Genomic DNA, 20,082 nt, shown 5'->3' with positions numbered 1-20,082 from the left:
CGTTTTTTTTGTTGTTGCCCGATATTAATGTGTCAGATGTAATACTTGTATATTAATGTACATCAAATCTCAAATAAACTAGTTACGTGCATATTTACTTTAAACTCTCAAAAATATAACATTGAAATGACGTATAAGTGTTATAAAGTGAAAGTGTAGTACGGATACATTAGTTCAGATGTTTCACAGTACAGTGGTTATAGACAGGGGAGGGGATCTAAGTATGTTTATTTAGAATACATGGTAATATTTTTGCAACAATTTTTGATACTATTGTTGTTATCATTTGAGCATCAAAGAACTGTACAGCAAGTATTTTCTCACTTATATTAAGTACTTAAAATTGTATTAAATTTTTAATTTGTTTACGCTTTCAATCTGCGCTTTGTTTCCAGCTTGTTTTACCTGATGGTGCTTGTTAACAGCCATACAATATCTAAAAGTATCGCAAAGGACGATGAAATTATCAATGTAGTTGATAGTATACATGATTTAGAAAATGATAAAGACCATGATGTTAAACAAAATCGATTTCACATTAGGAACGGATACCAGGAGGACCCCCTCAACTTCCAAAAGACGTGGACGCCCAAATATACCAAATTAGATAATTCCCTTTTGGCTTCCGATACTGTTAATGTAACTAGGTACGTGCAAGTAACGGGTAAGAGCAATGAACCTGTAGTAACTAAATCGCATCGAAAAGGCTTTTTCGAAAGGCTAATGGACAGACTAAAAGGAAAAAAGAAGAAGCAATTCATTTCTAATGACATGATGGCGCGAATCCGGATTCAGAGTACCGCGCCGCGAGCCCAAAAGCACCCGCTGCAGGCTGACAAGAGCGATAACATTACCAAAGACAACGACAATTCTTACATGCTGTTCAATCAACGAAGCAGAAGAAAGAGACGCTGCAGATTATCCAAACGGCAAAGTGTTCCTGACAGGAAAATGGCGCGAAAAGTTATAAACTATGACATCACTAATAAAATTTGGACCAGTACCGATAAATCACCTATTGTTACTGAAAAATTAAAAAAAGACAAGAGACGTTGGTTGAACGATAACTACACCTGGAAAAATAACTTTCCGTTCACGACGACGAGGCCGAGCCAACAGACGTTCACACACGGCGATGATGTGTCTTTAACAGAATTGACAACTAAATTAGAACATTTAAAAGAAATATATAACATGAAGCCGGATCCCTACACAAATTTAATGTCAGTTATCTTGAATCCTAACGGGGCATACAATTTTAATAAATATACAACACCACTAGCCGAGGACATGGACAAATACATGGTGGAAACTTCCGAGATCGAAGAGATATTGAATAACATTAAGATGAACGCAATCGAAACTATTACGAAAGGATTCGTCACCGAGCTCGGCATCATTCCGTTCTCTTATACAAGTACTAAATTTTCGAAAAATAATATGAAACGTAACTTAAATGCGAACTGTAACATATCGAACTATGTTAATGTGGACGAACTGAAGAAAACGTTAACAAAGGTAAAAAGTCAATTATGTAAAGAAATGAAAGTTAGTGAAGGTGTTATAAGAAATGAAACTAAGTATTGGTATAACAGATTAAGAGGCTGCAGCGAGCAAAATCCCGCAGCCGCTAATAAGACTAGTAAAAGAAATGTTTTTATCGATTACGATATGTTTACAAACTCTCCAATGCGTTATAAAAAGTTCTCAGTGATAAACTATACCGGAACTCCTCGTCACACAATCGACACCTCAACGCAGCCTCCCGATGACGATGATTATAACCTGATCACACAGTCTGAATTACTATTGAAAGATCGTTACCGAGGACACCCCATGACATTTTCCACAAATAAAAGCGGTGGTCAAAACTCCGAGCACAACACTCAGTCCATTAGAAATGAAATAGTTTTAACTAACTTGCAGAGAATGACGTCGGAGGATGCGGCGAGGTATGGCGCGGCGGCCGAAGCAAGTCAGCAAGAGGAGTACGAAAACGAGGCAGACCATGATAAGCCCCTTGAAAATATGGAAATCAATACTCAACCGGCAAATACTTTGACGACTGACTTTAAAGATTTGGCGGAAAAATTATACTACAAAGATTACGTGAATGGCTACAAACACTACCTGAAGTTCCAACAGGAGCAAGGTGTACAAAATTACTCTAATTTAGTGCGTTACCAGGCGCACCGACACCACAGTGTCGACGACATTGGCAAGTTCATTCTGAACAAACTGCCGACGGTGCCTAAGAAGGAAAAGAGAGCGTTCAACGACGCCGCAGAGACTACCGAGGACCAAGATATATCGACGAAGAGCGAGGAATCTTGGTTCAAGAAGCATTTTTATGTATTTATTGATTCCGGTCAGCCCAAAAAGTATCACTCATCGCAGACTGTATCACTGAGGCCACTAGTTACAGACAAAAATAATATTGAATCTTCACGATGTAGCGCCCATGTTATGAGCGACAATGATAACCTGATAGCCACCACGGACCAGCAGAAGCAGAGCGAAGACGCGGACTTGGACCAGCTGGCGAACGCCTTAAAAATGTGCAAAACTCAAACAACATCAGCAATGGAGAAAGATTTAAAGCACGGTAAGAATCTTTTCGACTGTAACTTATAGAGTAATTTTTATAGGTTTAAGAGTTTTGATTCATAATGTCATCGGATGTACTGTTCGAATGCTGGAATTCGCTAAATTTGCTAGAAGTAAAAGCTGCACTTAATTCCATGAAGGCTATTATTGTTTAAAATTAATAAAAACCGAAACCTACTTTTGCTTTGACCGATATAGTTTATTCGTTAATTGCTTAATTTTGACAATAGGTCTGAAGATGGGATCTGAGAGCAATAATCTAACCGAAAATCTTAACACAAAACTTTATGATAGGAATGAAAAATATGATAAAAACTCGACTACAGAGGCCAACATAGACTTGCTGCTAGAAAGTGTTTTGCACAGACCCGTCCGGAATTTACAAAATGACGTCACCGATAATGAATACCAACTGTATCGCAGTTATTTACCAGATCTCGAGCTGGACGCCTTGAAAGAGTTGTCATCGGAGCGGTCGCGGAAATTAAAAAAGAAATCGGGGAAGTACGCGTACGTGGACCTGAACGTGGTTACCCAGCCAACCGCCATCGTCAACCTGAGGAACACAGGCCACGATAGTAAGCTAAGGAAGTTTTTTAAGCATCTTCGTTTACGATTTCACAAAAATAAGAACAAGCAAAATTCGATACTAAAAAAGCGGGATTCGCCGCGAACCATAAAGAGCTTAAATCCTTTGAAGAAATTAAAAAAAATGTTTAACGTACGAATCGACGGGAAACCGGACGTAGTCCTGAGTAAAATGTTCGACTACGACATGTTTGACCCCCACGTCAACCAGTTCAAATCTATGAAGTACAACAAGCCTCCGCCGAATCTAGACGATATAAAGATGGATATACCGACCGTAATCCCAGAGTCGTCGAAGTTAAAGAGTTTTACCAAAGATCGGCCCTTCAAGACCACTATACCTAAGAAATTTTTCCCTCACGCTGGTAATGCCGAAAAAAACGATGTCCCTTGTACTAACGAAACAGTGGTGACAGGTGAGTTACATTGTAACGCTTAATTTTAGTTCTATCATGTCCTCCACCCAGAAAACCTTGATACTTTTTGCTTTCCCATTCAAATTCATTTCTTGCTTCAGGAGTAATTTAGTAAAAGTCTTCAGAGTAAAGAGATAAATAATAATAAATTGCTTAATGTATTTAAGTTTAATAGTAAAAATACAATAGAACAAAAAAAGAAAATTATCTAAACACAGTACTTTTGAATAACATTGAACGTCGCACAATCCATTGTAAATTATTTTAAATATGAGTAAACTGTATATCTAAGTGATAATATAATATCTGTCATATATTTCCTAGAAAAAGACTTTTGTTTTTAGAACCGTGTCCCATATTGATGACCACCAAAGCAACTCCGCCGCCCACCACTACCATTTATAGAACACTAACCGGCAGCTCAAGAAATAAACCGGACTTCAACGAAGCTGACTTTATCAATATTAAAGTAACAACTGTCAAGACGTTGAACGATTATCCAACGCAGGGTATGTACGAACTCGCCGTGTCACCGTACAAGGCTGTAAGAAACAAAATGAATGATATAAATCTAATCCGAAGATTCACAGCTCTCGTGAGGCCAAACAAAATGGCTAAAGAAAATCTGCAACGTATTTATTTAAGTTCAATAAAGTCAGACGAAGACGAAGTTATCGACACCAGCAAATTTAAACACAAGGAAATAACACACAGCAGAATACTTCCCACTACTGAGTCTCACTTCTTCTCCTATATTCAATTAAACGATGATAATCAGCCTTACAATCTAAACAACTCGAGCGTTGTCGACGACAACGTGCATCAGGCGCAGCTCGTTACGATGCCCTTGTATGAGATGTCGCCCAGGATGAAGAAACATCGCTTAATGAGCAGCAAGAGGCGAAAATTTTCAAACACGAGGAGAAGGTATCAAACAACGCCCAACTACTTCAATGATTTAGAAATGTGGCACAACGATATATTGGACTCTGACAAGTATACGACTTGGCAAAATATATTAAAGAATATACAACAGCCGTATACGTACAAGCCTCCCGATGTGATGGCCCTGAAAAGTGAGCTGCACAGGCTGGACAAACTGCTGGACATTAGGAGACCGGTGGGCCGGGAGAATTTAAAGAGAAAAATTAAACAGTTTGAGCAGGCAACCAATATTAACAAAACTTGTCACAAGAAAGCGGAAACGAACGAAGACTTTTTGATTAGAAAAATAAAAAAGAATTTTGATGAGGAAAATCATAGGATAAAACGCCGTAGCATTGCCAGCGGCGAGCTGCAACCGTTGACTCGAAGCGAAGTGCGTCTAGAAATGCCCGGGTTGCTGAGCACGCAGTACCGAGGTATACTGCATCCTAGTTTTTTTGTAACTCACAGCGTTCAAATTGAGGATCCTGTTAAAAACAAATCAGAACCAGGTAAATAATTAGAGTTGGCGGTTAATCTCTCACGTTAATTCTTTCTTAACACAAGACAACTTTTAAGCGACTTTACCATTTCTAGAGCATACGCACCCGCGTCAGTAGCAATGGCACATGCATTTCTCATAGAAGTAAAAGTGACTTATAGCTTTGTAGGAAAAGAGACGTTGAAAAAAATTTTTTTTTTATTTATTGTGCTTTTTCTAGGCAACTCGAGTGTGAAAGAGAGCGCTACCGCTTCGGACGTTATGTCGTTCGACACCACTTTAATGGCTTACGACGACAGCGTTAATATATTAAAAGAAATTCGAGGTAAGTTTGTATTAGTTTTTTTTTATTGTCAAGCTGCACGACAACATAATGCAACTCATAAAATTTTTATGATTTTCGTTTTGCAGATGAAACAACTGCGAAAACTTCACACCATGTCTTATCTCCTGTGAGTTTGTCTACAACCACAATATATTCAAGCTTCATAAACTAGCTATCGCACGGAACTCCGTCTGCGTGGAGTAAAAAAAACTAAATATATAGCCTACATGTTCTTCCAGACTGTGTTTTGCATCTGTGCCTAATTTCATCAAGATCCGTTGAGCCGTTTCAGAGATGCCTTCTAACAAACATCCATCCATCCATCTAAACTTTCACATTTATAATATTACTAAAATTTACATTACCTTTGGTCAAATTTATTAACTTCGGTAAATTGTGTACAGAGAGTTATAAATATTTCAGGTCAACATCTTAACAAAACTACACAAGGTACCCGAGCAACATTTCTCTACGCCTCTGCCGATGAGGACGGAGGATTTTGAAAATTTCCTTCGTGATAACAACATCGATGTAAAGTCTGTCACCTCTCCTGTTTACCTTCCCTCGCCCGAAAGTTTTAAGACTGATCTGCAAGCGAAAGATTCCATCAAACAAGCATTAGATCCCATTTTGTACAACCAAACGACAGAAGGTGTTCATGTGCTGGATCCGAAGAACGCTACCCACAGCTCGAACCGAAGTACCACTGCAACGCTTAAGAGAAAAATGGGTAGGTATAGTAATAATGAATTGGCAACAGAAATAGAAAATAAGTATTCCCATGGACTTACTGCCGACATTAAAAATAATTTCAATGGTAAAAGGAAAAAAAGAAGCATCATTAAAGAAGCTTACAGAAGTTTGCCTACCCTAGACTACCTAGGTGCCGAACTTTTTAACAAATACATGAAACTAAAACCTCCTCTTAGAAATAATAGTTCGCAACATGCACAGTCGACAAAATATACTGGCAATTTTACAGCTAAAACGGTCGATGAAGATAGCGAACACTTTTTGGATACTTTGGAAGATCAACTCCATTTCGGGAAAATGACTCATGATATTCTAAACGGTACTACGATTGAGCATAATGAAGGGAGTGGAAATTTACAGCGTCATAATCTAGAAGAACATAACTTAAAGCTTACTCACAAATGTATTGATGTCTTTCCGACTGAAAATAAAATAAAAATCAATATTTCAGAGCTATCTAAAACGTTCTCAGAAGTGATACCGATTAATAAAATGGACGAAAGCCGTCCTAGAGCAACAACAGACAAAAACAAGCTGTCCTACTCGCCTTTGGTGCATAACAACTTGCTATATCGTTCCAAATCCGATAAAAAACAAGAAGTAATCGGCAAAGAAAAAAATGTAGCTGGCGAACTGAGCTCTTATAAACAGGACAAAGGAAATGGTGACTTCATCGATCATTCAGATTCAAAGCAGAGTAACAAAGATTACTTTGATTTCGTCGATCTATACAAGAATCCAAAAAAAGAGGATGTAACAACAAAAACGTCGAAATATGACTTTACTTTAGATGAGATGGCTTCTAACAAAATAAAGGATAAAAGAAATGGCAAACACGGTTGGTCTTTTTAAATTAAGCTTTCTTGATTTTGTTTGATCCATATTTCGTGTATCCGTAGTTAATGAACACATCAAAAAAGTCTAAGCAACACATACTATTTCAAATTATTAATTAATTTTTATATCATTTCTTACCAAGTAGGTTTTTTTGATCTAGAGGACATACTGGCTGGCTGTGAAAAAAAATCAAGTCATTTGTTTCTTTGTATTTGTTCGAATTTTACAGCGTTTTCTTTGCTTTTTAAAATTAGTATTCGGTATCAATTTTATGATTTAAACAATAATTTAAATAAAGTTTTGAACAAATTTGAATTTTGAGATATTTTTTACGGTATGGAGCGACGTCATTTGAACGCCGATGAATTGCAGAGAGCTGTTGGGATGTTGTAAGCGAGAAGAAGTCAATCTCAGGTATCTCGGTATTTTGATATCAACAGAAGCGTTATTTGCTGTCTTCATCTGCATTACCCTAACACGGGAGATCTTGCTGAGCAGCACCCAGGTCGAGGAAGGTGTACGACAACACTGCAAGATCGATACATACAACTGACTACAAGACGCCAGCCGATGTTAACCGCCCGAGAGATAGGTTTAAGGCTACAAAATTCAAGTGGTGTTATTAGCTGCCAAACTGTGCGAAATAGATTGCACGAGTATGGCCTACGACTAATTAGGTGCCCACCGATACCTCAATCGGGGATCGGGAATCGCACTCGTCGAAATTAATGGCATAGGGAACACATTACATGGACCCGGGAACAATAGGATAAAATTTTATTTTGTGATGTCTTGATTTGGGTTTAAGCCTGATACTACAAGGGTAAGATTGTACCATCGTCCAGGAAGTACTGAAAGACTGAGGTGCGTTCAGTAAATGCATCTATACAAGGGTTCAACAGTTATGGTATGGGCGGGTATTATGAAGAACAGACGAACTGAGCTCGTTTTTGTAAATGGTAACATGGAAGCTATAAATTACGTTGAGAATATTCTAAGACCTTACGTCCGTCCATTGGCACAAACGCTTGGCTCCAATTTAACGTTGATGCATGACAATGCGCGTTTGAATTCAGCTTTGCACACACGGGAGTACTTGGCAAGGGAAAACATCCAAGTATTGCCTTGGCCTGCACAATCGCCAGACCTCAACCCCATCGAGCATGCTTGGGAAATGCTCCAGAGACGTTTTTTAAAGGAGTTGGTTGGAGTGTCAACAACCCAACAACTGATGGACTTACTAAAATTTCATTAGGAGCAATTGCCGCAGGATAACATTAACAGTCTCATCGATTCCATGAATAATCGGTACCAGCAAGTTCACCATAATAGAGGAGGCCACACTTTTAATTTATGCAATTTTTGTTTAACCATTTAATTTTAGTTTAAGTTTAGTTGATTAGGCACCTTACTTTGTACTACGTACATACAGTGCTTACTCGTAATTATTGTTAATTGTGATTATTAAAAAAAAAAATTGTTGTTTAATCAAAAAAGCATTAAAAATAATATAATCCAGAAAATACTAAAGATTTAATTCGAAAATACATTGTAAAATTGAAATTCGTATGTGTTGCTTAGACTTTTTTGCTGATAATATTTTTATCAACCTTCGCCTTTATATTTATTAATTACAGATATATCATCAGAAAGATTAAAAGTATTTGGAAATTCTGGTTTTTATTCCAAGAATATACAAGAATTTATAAAAGAAAGTAAGTTCATTATCACAATTTAAACAGATACCATAGACAGTTTCCCACAAAGTAATCCACATTTCTTCTTCTTGTAGGAAGTGTGAAGCATCGGGGACCAAAGAGCCGACGTAAACGCAAGAGGCGACAAATGACACTCGACCAAGAAAGGTGACGCTGTAAAATTAAATTCAAAAACATAAATATTTTAGTATGTCCATTGCTAACAAGACTTTCTTAAAGTCCTATAAATCTTTAATAGTACGTGGTCCTGTATTAATGAGTTGACCGCAGTCAATAGCGAGTCGTTCACACATTACTTTAGTTGTTGTTATGTAACTCTACTTTTAAGACATTTCCCTAGATGCAGGGCATGTCAACAGATGAGTATTTATTCATTCATTTGCTTGATCAAAAGTATAGAGAAGAAGGTCCTTAACTAGTGAAATTTGACATAGTTGACTTCCAGACATTTTGCATTTATAGCCGCTCTCGGCAGATTTGTCCAAGCCATCCGTAAAGTGAGTGCTTGCACTTCCGACAGAGAGGAACAAATGAAAGAATTGGTAAGGGTGGTCGAGGCCGTTGAGAACTTCACGCGACCCAACGTGATGATTCACATAGACCTACCCACTTACTACCTGCCCGACACAAAGCGCAGCGGCTACACGCCGATACCTAGTCCACCAAAGTCGATTTGGAACGATTTTATACTGAAATATGTGTCGGGAATAGCTCTACTAGAATTGCTCACTAAATTTGGAATACTGAAAACCGAGGAGCAGAGTCTTTCGGATGGCCTGGACGAGAGTGCTAACGCTTGTGGACTTTTTAGTAGAGTTGCCGAACCACGCTCCGCGATGGATTTGATGTCAGTCGATCGTATCAGGAGAATACCGAGTGCTCAATTAGGTAAAGTGGATCTTAATAGTTAAATAGCTGTACTACAATCTCACATTCAAAATGTAAAATCAGTTAAATTACCAACTTAGTCAAATCTGCCGCAATGGAGAAAATCATACAAAATATGAAGTAAAGCATGACAAAACAAAACGTTTCTTTTTATTCTAGAATGTGTCAAACGTGTAGTAATCTAAAGAGAAGAAACTCTATTCTTTGAAAGAACCATAATCACAAGATTGCATGTAACAGCTTTTTCTTCTTTCAGACCACAATGAAGTAACAGATTCAAAACCAGAACAGAAAACAACTATGGAGCCGAGGAGGGGCACAATTATATACGATCTTAAACAGCTGAGTCGTCCGCGAGCCATTACTGTGAAAGCGCGCCGAGGACCTTTTAAGAAAGGTATTAAATAAATAAGAAATATTAAATAAATAAAAAGAAATAGATGAAATCATTGTTATCATCAATCTTATCTATCGTTTTTCTTCACTTCAGGCACATCAGTGGTTGCAATGGAGAAGAATCAGATGGAGGTGACGTACAATGGTTCCGTTCCAGTCATCATCCCTTCGACCACCGCTAGGAGATCAATAGTGACCACAACCACGACAAGTAAACCTTGTTAACATACTTTTATTACTAAATTGAATCCTTCCATATCTCTTCACACCTTGTGTGCTACTAGACGCTCAACTATTCTTTCGGCTCCATTCATTTTGTTTTTGACTTTACAAAAAATCTTTACCAAAAAATTTAATCTTCTTTTTATTATTAAACAATGCAATTTGTTAATCTTTGTACAGAGAGCACGGTGACTGTAGCAATAAAGTCAAACCGCTCCACTATGACGGCACTGAGAACTACAACGTTATGCAAGAGTCCTTACACAATGAAACGCGGAGATAAACCTGTTTGTATAACTGATCTGTTTACTTCTTACTTTTTGTTTACTTTGACCATATTTCATTCGACTTCCTATTTATTAGCTTTCTTGTGTTCTTTTTCTGACTTGGATTTTACTTAATTTAGCTTACGTTTATCCACATATAAATGAATCATTATTTTAAATTATTTCCAGTGATACATTTAATTTGATGATAATTACCATACCAGACTCTCATTTCTCCGCATCGTCACAGCATGAGCTATCTTACAAGTATTTATTTTCCTGTATTTTCTTCTTACCAGATAACATCCTCCACAAATAAGACATCAACTGCAGAAAAACCAGTAAAGGTTACAGAAGGCAGCACTGGTCATACGCAACCGAACGTCGCCAAGGAAAAACTAACGAAAACAACTGCACCGGTTACAACGCGTACAAAATTAAATCCTAAACAAACATTTAAAACTAAAACTAGCGACCATCGTGTAAGTATACAACACATAATCGTAAAGTCCAAGTATTCTTACCTAATAGAGGATAAAGTAATATCCCATGTCATTTTGTTTTAGTTCGTCATAATAACAACGAAAACATTCTTAAAAAAGATAGAAAACAAACAATACAATGATGGTCTGCTTACAAATGCATTACCAACTATATCGATGGCCAAGTTGTCAATAGAAAACGTGACCGCCGCCGCCGCTGAAGTGACCAAGACGAAGAAAAGCAGCTGCTTAACGATCAACTCGACCGTCGCACCCTCGCCGACCGTAAACCAAGTGACATCAAGCACCACCACAGAGAGCCCGCGCATGAACACCTCCACACCCTTCACTACTGATGATATGAAGGAATTAGATGAGGAGAGCTTATATATAACCAGCAATTATTATGTAAGTATGACATTGAAGTAACTTTATTTTTTCCATCACACGCTCTTCAAATTTAGTTTACTAATTTAAATATTTAATATTAGGTTTTAAACTACGATTTGTTTTAAATAGGATTATCACACGGCAGGCTTGGACTACAACGAAGATGAAAATAAATTTGACACAACAACTAAAATAAAAAATAACACAACAAATAAGCATTTGAAACGCGACATAAAATCACAGAATATTTTTACTGCCAAAGACGTTGCTGCCATCGAAGTTATAGTAGATTTAATGCGGAAGAATCGTAACCTAAATGAGAACGAAATAGTGGGAGCGTTCAACGACATCAGAAATAAATCTACGATTGCCGAACAAACAACAAAAGCAACTCAGGCTTTTATGAAATCCAGTAATGGCATTAGTAACTCTATTCAGGTCCACATTGCTATCCCATGCAACATATCAATAGATAAAAGGAGATCTTTAAGTGAACCAGTTCGGATCAGGAAAGTGTTTACAGCCAGATTGTCCACACCGGTCGATATAGAGTACCAAATACATTCAGTAGAGGATGTAGACCCAGTGCCTACCGAAGCAGCATTTGTTATTCCACCAAAAAATGTTACATGCAATACAAATTCTACAGACGTACCACATGTAAATAACTCAAAAAATTGCACGGTCACAGTTGTAAATGAAATAACACCGAGAGCAGAAAAACTATCTCCCGGATTGTATGTGCTCGTAGAAAATCAATCAATTCCCGATGGTCAATTTATTTTAAAACCTGTCGATAGAAGTAAACTGTTTTCTGATTTTAAATTGAATGATAATATAATTGTGACACCGAAAAGCATAACATCAGCTAACCCAAATAATTTAGGCAAAGTGACGTTGAGTAAAGATTTTATAGCAGTTATCAACAAACATCTGATGGAATTGTATCAATACTTAATGACCACAAAAGAACATAAAAGTAAATTAAGAAGAGTCGATGATACGAAAATAAAGCGAAGCGCAACAATAAATCGCCTTAGACACAGAAGGGAATTAAATTGGGATACTATAAAAAGATACATAGGCCATGATAAAGTTTGTCGCTGTCGTTGCAAACCAAATCGTACCATGTGTCGCGCGTGCGCTGCAAGCGATGCCGTCATTTCAGAATTAATATTTGAATTAGATAATTTGGCACAATACATGAATGATCACTGTACTGAAATACAAACATACTTTTGGGTGAATCCAAGTGGTGGCAGAAAGCTAAGAGATGCCGTGCACAGAATAGACAAAACTTTATATGACTATTTCAAAAGAGTATCAGGTAAATGTAAAGGTCGTCCTTGCAAAGTGTTCATGTATATGGATAAACGTGACTTTGTAAACCCCGATAACAAAAGTAAATACATTGGAGAGCCTTTGATACATGACGTAGAAAAATTAGCAGATCATTTAGAAAAGGCTTTAAGATTTAACATAGGCGATGAGAATCTTCTCGACAGCGGCACTAAATGTCTCGATGTTATTACAAAATGCATGCATTTAAAATCTTTCAATAAAAGAGCTAACGAAGGTGAAACTAGACGCATCAAAAATGTATATTCCTTAGATAATGTGAATGTCAACATTATTTGCAAGTCTGATAAATTAGAGAGTACGCAGAAAAATATATTTGACTCAACAATAGCAAGTACACCATATTTAACTGGACCGTCTGGCATGTTTTACTACGATGAGACAGGTGATTATATTAAAGACGAAGTTAAGAAAAAAGGAATTAAATCTCTTCTAAAGCTTAGAGGTTACTCGAAGAAAAAAAGGAAGGATAAGGATAAAAATCATTGGTTCCCATACAATGTTACACCATCCATCGGCGGAAATATAGCTAAGAAAAATGTAAAAAAGAGACATGTATCAAATGATTATCAAATCGAATCACCCCTCAGCGAAGAGGGAATCGAATCAAAGTGGTATAATTTATTGAAAGGTAAAAAATACTCAGATCAATTAGGAGACGAAACTACAAACGCAGATGATAATTTCAAATATTTGCCAAATGATAATAAAACAGAAAACGTTACAACTGATGTCGAAAACTCCAGCAAATTTGACAGCTTCGATCAAGACGACGCCACCATTCAAAGCATCGATCAATATTACAGTATCGCGGCTTATACTCTTTATAAAAAAGTACTATCAGACGTTACACGTCCGAGAAAAAGAATGAAAATTAATTCAATACAACCGCTCAAATCTAAAATAAAGAACTCATCTCATCTCGGAACAAATAATTTTACACCATACAAAGCAATAAAATCTTCAAGTGCCAAAGTTAGGACAATTCTAAATAGTATGATAACTACTCGTATGCAGAGCGATGGTACGAGAAAATGTCATAATAAAAACGTCGATGCAAATAGTAGAAATGTTACAAAAGATGCTAACTTAATTTCCGTTACAAATGCCGTCAATAATTACGAGAAAAATTTACGTAAAAATTTACAGAAATACAGCTTTAGCAGGCTCAAGGAATCTACAATCAATTACCTTGATGCATCGAACAGTACACGCAGCCTTGTAAATACTGCGACTACTCCTATACCGGTTCACAAACAGACTTCAGCTTCAAATACAATTACTATTAGAAGTTCATTAACAAAGAAAAGACCATCCGTGAAGTCACATAAACTTAACAATAAAGATGACGTCACAATAAGCGGTCCAGCAAGCAGCACAAACTTACCTTCGACTCCTAAACAAAATCTTATTAAAGTGCCTCTTAAAAACACTCAGTCAAAAGATGAATTGTTGTTCGGCGGCACTACTGTGAATGCAAAAGACAATAAAGAACTTCTTTTGTCTATTCTTGATTTTGAGACAAATAAACTTAACGAAGAGTGGCAAAGAATTGCTTTAAGAAAAACTGCAGACGACTACAGGGAGGACGATGGACAATCCTTTATCCAACTCCATTCTGAGGTTTTCATGTGAGTATTACACGTAGTGAAAAATACATAGTTTTTATTTTATGAAGTCACAAATTTTAACTTTATTCCATAGCTATTTAAAATTGAAATTCCCTGTTTTAGAAGTCTATGGTTCAGGAAAAGCGGACTTTAGACTCTAGATTCTAGTTGTAATGTGGAAACTTCTTCCTAATCTTGTGATAAAAACCGAATTAAACCATCAATACATGTTTGATTATTAGGTCTAATCAGAAACCCCAACAGCATAAAGAAACAAATCGCAAAGGTGATCGCATAGAGAGTGATCGTAAAGAAGGTAAGTCGGAGACCGCTTTGAACATGGGCCAAGGAGTGGTGGCTGACAAGAGCCCATGCAACAAGCACAACCATGCGGAGCACAAGCCACAACTGGTGACGAAGATAACCCCGCCGGTCAGGCACCAAAAGCCGCTAGCGAGCACCACGACGGACTCTTACTACGACATACGTAAGGACCTGCCTGACATAGAACTGCAGCCGCCGCCCGATGCATATCATTCTAAACCATGTCACGGTTTGTTGGACAAGTTCCTTGATAAATTCAAGTTTAAAATGCTTCCTGGGACAAGAAAGGAGAAGGTGAGTTCGATAGTCTTAACTAATATCTAAATTATATCATCCCATTTTTTATTTAATATTTTTTGGAGGATTTCTTCTAGTTATGTTTTACTACAAATTTTCTACAAAATATATAAGTAAGCTAATGCTGTTTAAAATATTTTCTAAGGTAGCCAAAACTCACCAAAACGGATCGAAAGGGCGGGCTTTAAAGAGAAAGTTGGATCACGGGAAACGAGGGAACAGCAAAGCGACTGCCGAAAATAACTCAGAGGCGGAGAATAACACCAACCCTGGTACAGTCAACATTTTTTAATAACAATGTATACTTAAAGATTTCAAATATTTAGTGTTTACCAATAGGTTATCTTTAAATGCTTTATGGTATTTTAATTGTATAAATACAATTTAAAGCAAAGAAAACTAAAACCCATGGCGACCATGGCATAAGACTAATGATATTTTTTTCTTGCATAGCAACAGAGACCTCTGACCCTCCTGAGTCTCCATGTGACAACATTGAAGAAAAGAATGTAACCCAAACCCCAGTCAATAACACCGCTACGAGCGCAGCGGCTAATGCCAAGAATGCAAACAAACAACCACAACATGGACCTAAAACGGTAAACAAACATTTTCCATTTAATGTAATTCACATGAAATTACGTAAATCGTAAGACGGCTTTGGTATCATTATTTTTGTTGACCTGTCCTGTAATTATTGCCTTACAAATTTTCACCGTATTTATTTGTTTCAGAACGAAAACCTTAAGAAAACTAAAACCCATGGCGAAGCAGGTACACAAATTGTCCTATATAATATATAGGTAGTTTAATTCCGTAAAACTTAAAAGTTTTCTAATATTATTTCGGTGTAACTTAGACTTTTCTGTACAGAGCAATAATTGTATATAAAATGGTTCGTTTATAAATGTAGGAAATTTTAAAAATTAATAACAATCCTTTTCTCAAGAGGTCCATGAGCCGAGCTGCGGGCGTGGGCAGATCTGCGACATCGACGCGACTATCATTCATGTCATCGACATGTACAAGAAGCTGCCGACGGCCGCCTTCAGATCCTTCGTCAAGAATATAACTTGCTACGCATACAAAGATATACCGCAGATATTCCAAATACGAGACACAACAAAGACGAAGAAGTCGAGACACGGGAACGAGCAGGGCAGCAAGATCTGGCGGTGGAACTGGGTGCGCGGAAAGAGGTCGACAGAAGACGACGAAAACTTTGCAGATATCTCTTATAGAAATGATGTCGATTATGACTACACAGATGATGATAATAATATTGTTGAAAGTAAATACCCAGTAGAAAAGATACAGTACGTCCTGGGGAATGATAAGGAGGACTATGACAAACTGTATCTGGGCACAGACGGAGTATACAGAGGGAGAGAGAACGAGAGAAGAAAGAGGAAAACGATAGACATGACTAGTGTCGTGAACGGCTTGACAAACTTACCTCCACTGCGAGAATTAGTGGTGAGTATACATATATTTCATACTCCAGAAAAAGTTAAGTATACACCATTTTATATAGACATCATGAAATTATAATTTAATTAAAAACTTGTTTAAACTAGTATAAGATATTTGATGCAAAAGTATTTTAAAAGAATTAAACTAACAGCGAAATAATGAATTTAACTCTACTTCATAATAATCCTCGCTGTAGTATAAACTCAAACCGAACGTGAATAAACAAAATGTCAGACGTTCCGCAATGACGGATGGAAAGAGACTGCCTCGAGCAGCAGCGCATACTTCCTTATAAAACCTTTTGTGAGACTACTCTCAACAGTCCTAACACTAGTATAATATTAATGTACCTTACCCTGAATTGTAACAGGATGAGATATTCGTGATACGGGGAAAATCAATATCTATATTCTGCAACGTGTCGGGCACGCCCGTGTACTCGGTGTCCAACCTGACCAACATGTTCCGCTACACGTGGACCGCGGAGAGGAAGTCCATGCTCAGCGCGCCCAACCTCAAGGTGGTCGGGCCGTCGCTGGTGCTTAACGCCATTGAGCCTAGGAACTTTGGGACGTACACCTGCTCGCAGGTAAAGGATGCGCACATATTAGTTACTAGATATAGAATAAAACTATAAAAAGTTTAATAGCCATATCTGAAACAATGCAAAAACACATCCTTCATTCTCCTCTGAGGAAAAGTCAACGTTAACAGAAAAACTCACTGATGAAAATGTTACAATGTAGGTTGGGTTCTGAACTTGTCAAGACTACGAGTATATCAAATAGATTCGCTTGATGATAAACATTTTATCACTTCAGGATAAGATCGTGGCCCGCAGTGTGAGGGTGAATGTCATAGAGATACCTGACTTCAACATTGTGTTTACACCGCTTTACAAGTGCCTTGGCGAGTGTACTTATGAGGTACCAAGTTATCTATTATTGTCCAAGTTTGGGTGATTAAAAAGGAAGGGTTCCTTCCTCCCTAATTCATTATTGTTATGTCAGGTGCTCGTAATCATTCCAGATTTTTTTATGAATTTTCTTTCAAGGACCTTGAGAACATACAGAACTTGGGTCTGGCGATACAGAAGTCTGCGAACTGTTGCGGCATTGTGTCGAGCTCCATCCGCGTCGACCATCCTATATCGCTGTCCGATCAGGTCAGTCTGGTTCATATCTAACCTTAAGAAGGAATAGTTATGCCGGCAACAATAAAGCGACGACTTGGTTGCTAATGGAACCTTTAGCACTGCACCTTGCTGCATCAACTGATGCTCAAAAATCTAAGGGGGTAATTTAAATCGAGTTGGCTACATTGTCGTTTGCCAATTTTTTTCTTCGTAAAAACGGAAACAAAGAGATACTTAGTGCTTTCGTACTGTAATATCGCACTTGTCATGTGTTGGTACATTGTGTTGTTGATGTCGACGTTGCAGGAAAACGAGGACTTGTTGAAGCCGACGGTGGTGATAACGGCTATGGCGCCGACGAGTATCGAGTGCGGGCCCGAGTGTCGGCGAGACCTCACATGCTCCATCGCGCTGCTGTGGGCAAGTAACGCCCCCGCTCTCACCACCGTCAAAGGTACAGCAAAACAGTTACTTGTGAATTAATCTTAATATTTCTTCTTTCAACTCAAACTGAACAGTCCGGATTTGAGGACATATTCCGCAGTTCTAAATAGGACTAATTAATATTTTACAGTTGTAATAACTTACGACAAGTTTAACAACACACTAACCCCAGTGGACAGCAATGTGCCCAAGATGTCGATATCGAAGAAACTGAAAACTAAAGGTAAGTTGACATTACTTGATTGTGTTCGTAGTTTAACAACAGTTGGTAAAAACTTCACTTCTAATGACTCCCTCTGTGTGATACCAGACTCGAATGGTCACCGAGAGTATCTGGTGCTGTCGCGGTCCATGTCCCCGGGCGACGTGGACGTGGTGGTGGCCTGCCCCGCCGGGTACTACTTACTCACTGACCAGAAGATTTGTGGTAACACATCCCATTATTTTACTAAAGCTTTGTTAATGAATGTGGTAAAAAATAATTTCCAAAGAAAAAGTACTAAAGAATATTTCAAGGTAATAAGGAAGGGGCTAGCTTGCGTAACGTAACTCATCCAATACAACGAAAATATTACGTTGCGCGGTACTCTCCATTAAAAGTATACTACTCTCGCACTCAGAGTTACTAAGGGCCATTCATTGACTGAGGGTGGCAGTTAGTGTCAGACAGACACCGGGAGTACATGAATGATATGGTTGTTGCAGCGGTGTGCCCGGCTAACACGTGTGCGGCGGCGGGCGAGAACACGTGCTCGCCGTGCCCGCGCGGCACACACGCGGAGCCCGGCGCCGCCGCCTGCCGCCTCGGCCTCACTCGCCTGCACAGGTACGATGTACGTACCTTACATATTCTCTTTTAGCATTACGCATATTGCCAGCAAAGTGTACTTTAAATATACAATTGAGGCTTGCTAACAAAGTACGATGTCTTTCATCTATCCATATCGGCTTACTGAGTGTCTCAACCTTAATACTTCAGAGAACAAAATCTCCATATTGCTACACGTACCTTTAAATATTCCCGTCAGTCATTTGTGGTCGCATTTAGAATGAGTGACATTGTTACTTGTTGCTTACATGAATCATTGTGTTTTTGCAGAACCCAGTATTTCAGTCACAGGGCTGGCAGTGGTGGCAGTGGTGTCAGCGAGGTGCAGGGTGGTGCGCCAGCCCGTGGCGCTGGTGGCAGTGGGGCGTGGCTGTATGTGGCCTGCTGTGCGCTGGTTGCGCGTGCGCGGCGGGGGGTCTGAGCGCACGCCGCCAAGCCCCCAAACGCCAACCCGCCGCCACGATCGTGCCCGCCGCACCCCCCGCGCCCGGTGCGGCCCCGCGACTTCAGCACTATTGTACTTACGTTGCTTTAAACATTCGACGCTCAGAGGATGGCCAATTGGAAAACTACCACTGGCTCAAAATTGCTTACTCAAGTATCTGAGATCCGAAACTCTCGAGTTACATTTCCGATCTAAATTCAAGTGTCGAGCGATGACCGCTATTCAGACTTCTACAGCAAGCTAATAAATTGTAGATTGTACATAGTTTACTTTTTTCGGATAAGGCGCATAAACAGAAATAGATCACTTTTTAGTAATAAAAGGAAAAGAGGCCTAAAACTATATTTAACTTTGATTTTTCGTATGAGTGAATTCATCAGTGACCGTGTTATGTAACACAAAGCATTATGTCAACAGCCGAGCGATGCTGCGGCGGCCTGCGCCGGCTGCGGCGGCCGCTGTCTCCGTCGCGCGTCATACTAGAGCGACTTTACAAACGCTCCCAATCTTCGTCCAGAGCGACTGGTGAGTCACAAGCGTATCTAATATTTTTTTGAATATAAAAGAGTAACGAATAGACTCAAAAGTAATATCAGTACCAAGTTACTAATGCACCATTGAATGACCGTAGGCGAATCAAGGGTTATCTATCAACTTATAAACAGGAAAATAAATGTCGAAGCACTTATTATGTAATGCCGAAGTCTACATATTATTAGGGTTTATATTTTTTCCTTCCAGATTCTCAAGATACAAAGTTTGTGATAACAGAAAGTATGATGTCCGAGGTTGTTCCACCACCTCTACCGCCTATCGATTTCGAGTGAAACAGTTCCAGAGTTCAGAGTTCAA

At 38.5% G+C, this 20,082-nt stretch overlaps 1 protein-coding gene across 1 annotated transcript; it reads left to right on the top strand.

The window, feature by feature from the left end:
• Positions 1-405: 405 nt before the first annotated feature.
• LOC106715561 lies at positions 406-19,206 on the top strand. Its single transcript, XM_045682670.1, has 29 exons — positions 406-1,518; positions 1,927-2,605; positions 2,838-3,611; positions 3,956-5,047; positions 5,258-5,362; positions 5,449-5,489; positions 5,786-6,953; positions 8,590-8,667; positions 8,745-8,817; positions 9,116-9,558; positions 9,815-9,955; positions 10,049-10,165; positions 10,357-10,463; positions 10,742-10,924; positions 11,009-11,332; positions 11,444-14,304; positions 14,526-14,901; positions 15,050-15,176; positions 15,358-15,503; positions 15,639-15,678; positions 15,854-16,380; positions 16,748-16,966; positions 17,199-17,303; positions 17,432-17,542; positions 17,819-17,966; positions 18,087-18,179; positions 18,267-18,383; positions 18,662-18,782; positions 19,056-19,206. The coding sequence occupies exons 1-29, from the start codon at positions 409-411 to the stop codon at positions 19,204-19,206; spliced, it is 11,577 nt and encodes a 3,858-aa protein (XP_045538626.1). The 5' UTR covers positions 406-408.
• The last annotated feature ends 876 nt before the right edge of the window (positions 19,207-20,082 follow it).

The sequence above is a fragment of the Papilio machaon genome, chromosome 19, assembly GCF_912999745.1.
Source record: "Papilio machaon chromosome 19, ilPapMach1.1, whole genome shotgun sequence".
In the NCBI taxonomy this organism is placed as follows: Eukaryota; Metazoa; Arthropoda; class Insecta; order Lepidoptera; family Papilionidae; genus Papilio; species Papilio machaon.
Note: the sequence above shows the minus strand (reverse complement) of the source record. Positions and strands in the feature narration are given on the sequence as shown.

What these genes read in the sequence shown, in the direction of transcription:
- LOC106715561 (XM_045682670.1), top strand. Translation starts at nt 409, where the DNA reads ATGGTGCTTGTTAACAGCCATACAATATCTAAAAGTATCGCAAAGGAC. An exon ending in TGAAACGCGGAGATAAACCT is followed by an intron (nt 10,464 to 10,741) that starts GTTTGTATAACT and finishes TCTTCTTACCAG; the next exon opens with ATAACATCCTCCACAAATAA. An exon ending in GGCCTCACTCGCCTGCACAG is followed by an intron (nt 18,783 to 19,055) that starts GTACGATGTACG and finishes GTGTTTTTGCAG; the next exon opens with AACCCAGTATTTCAGTCACA.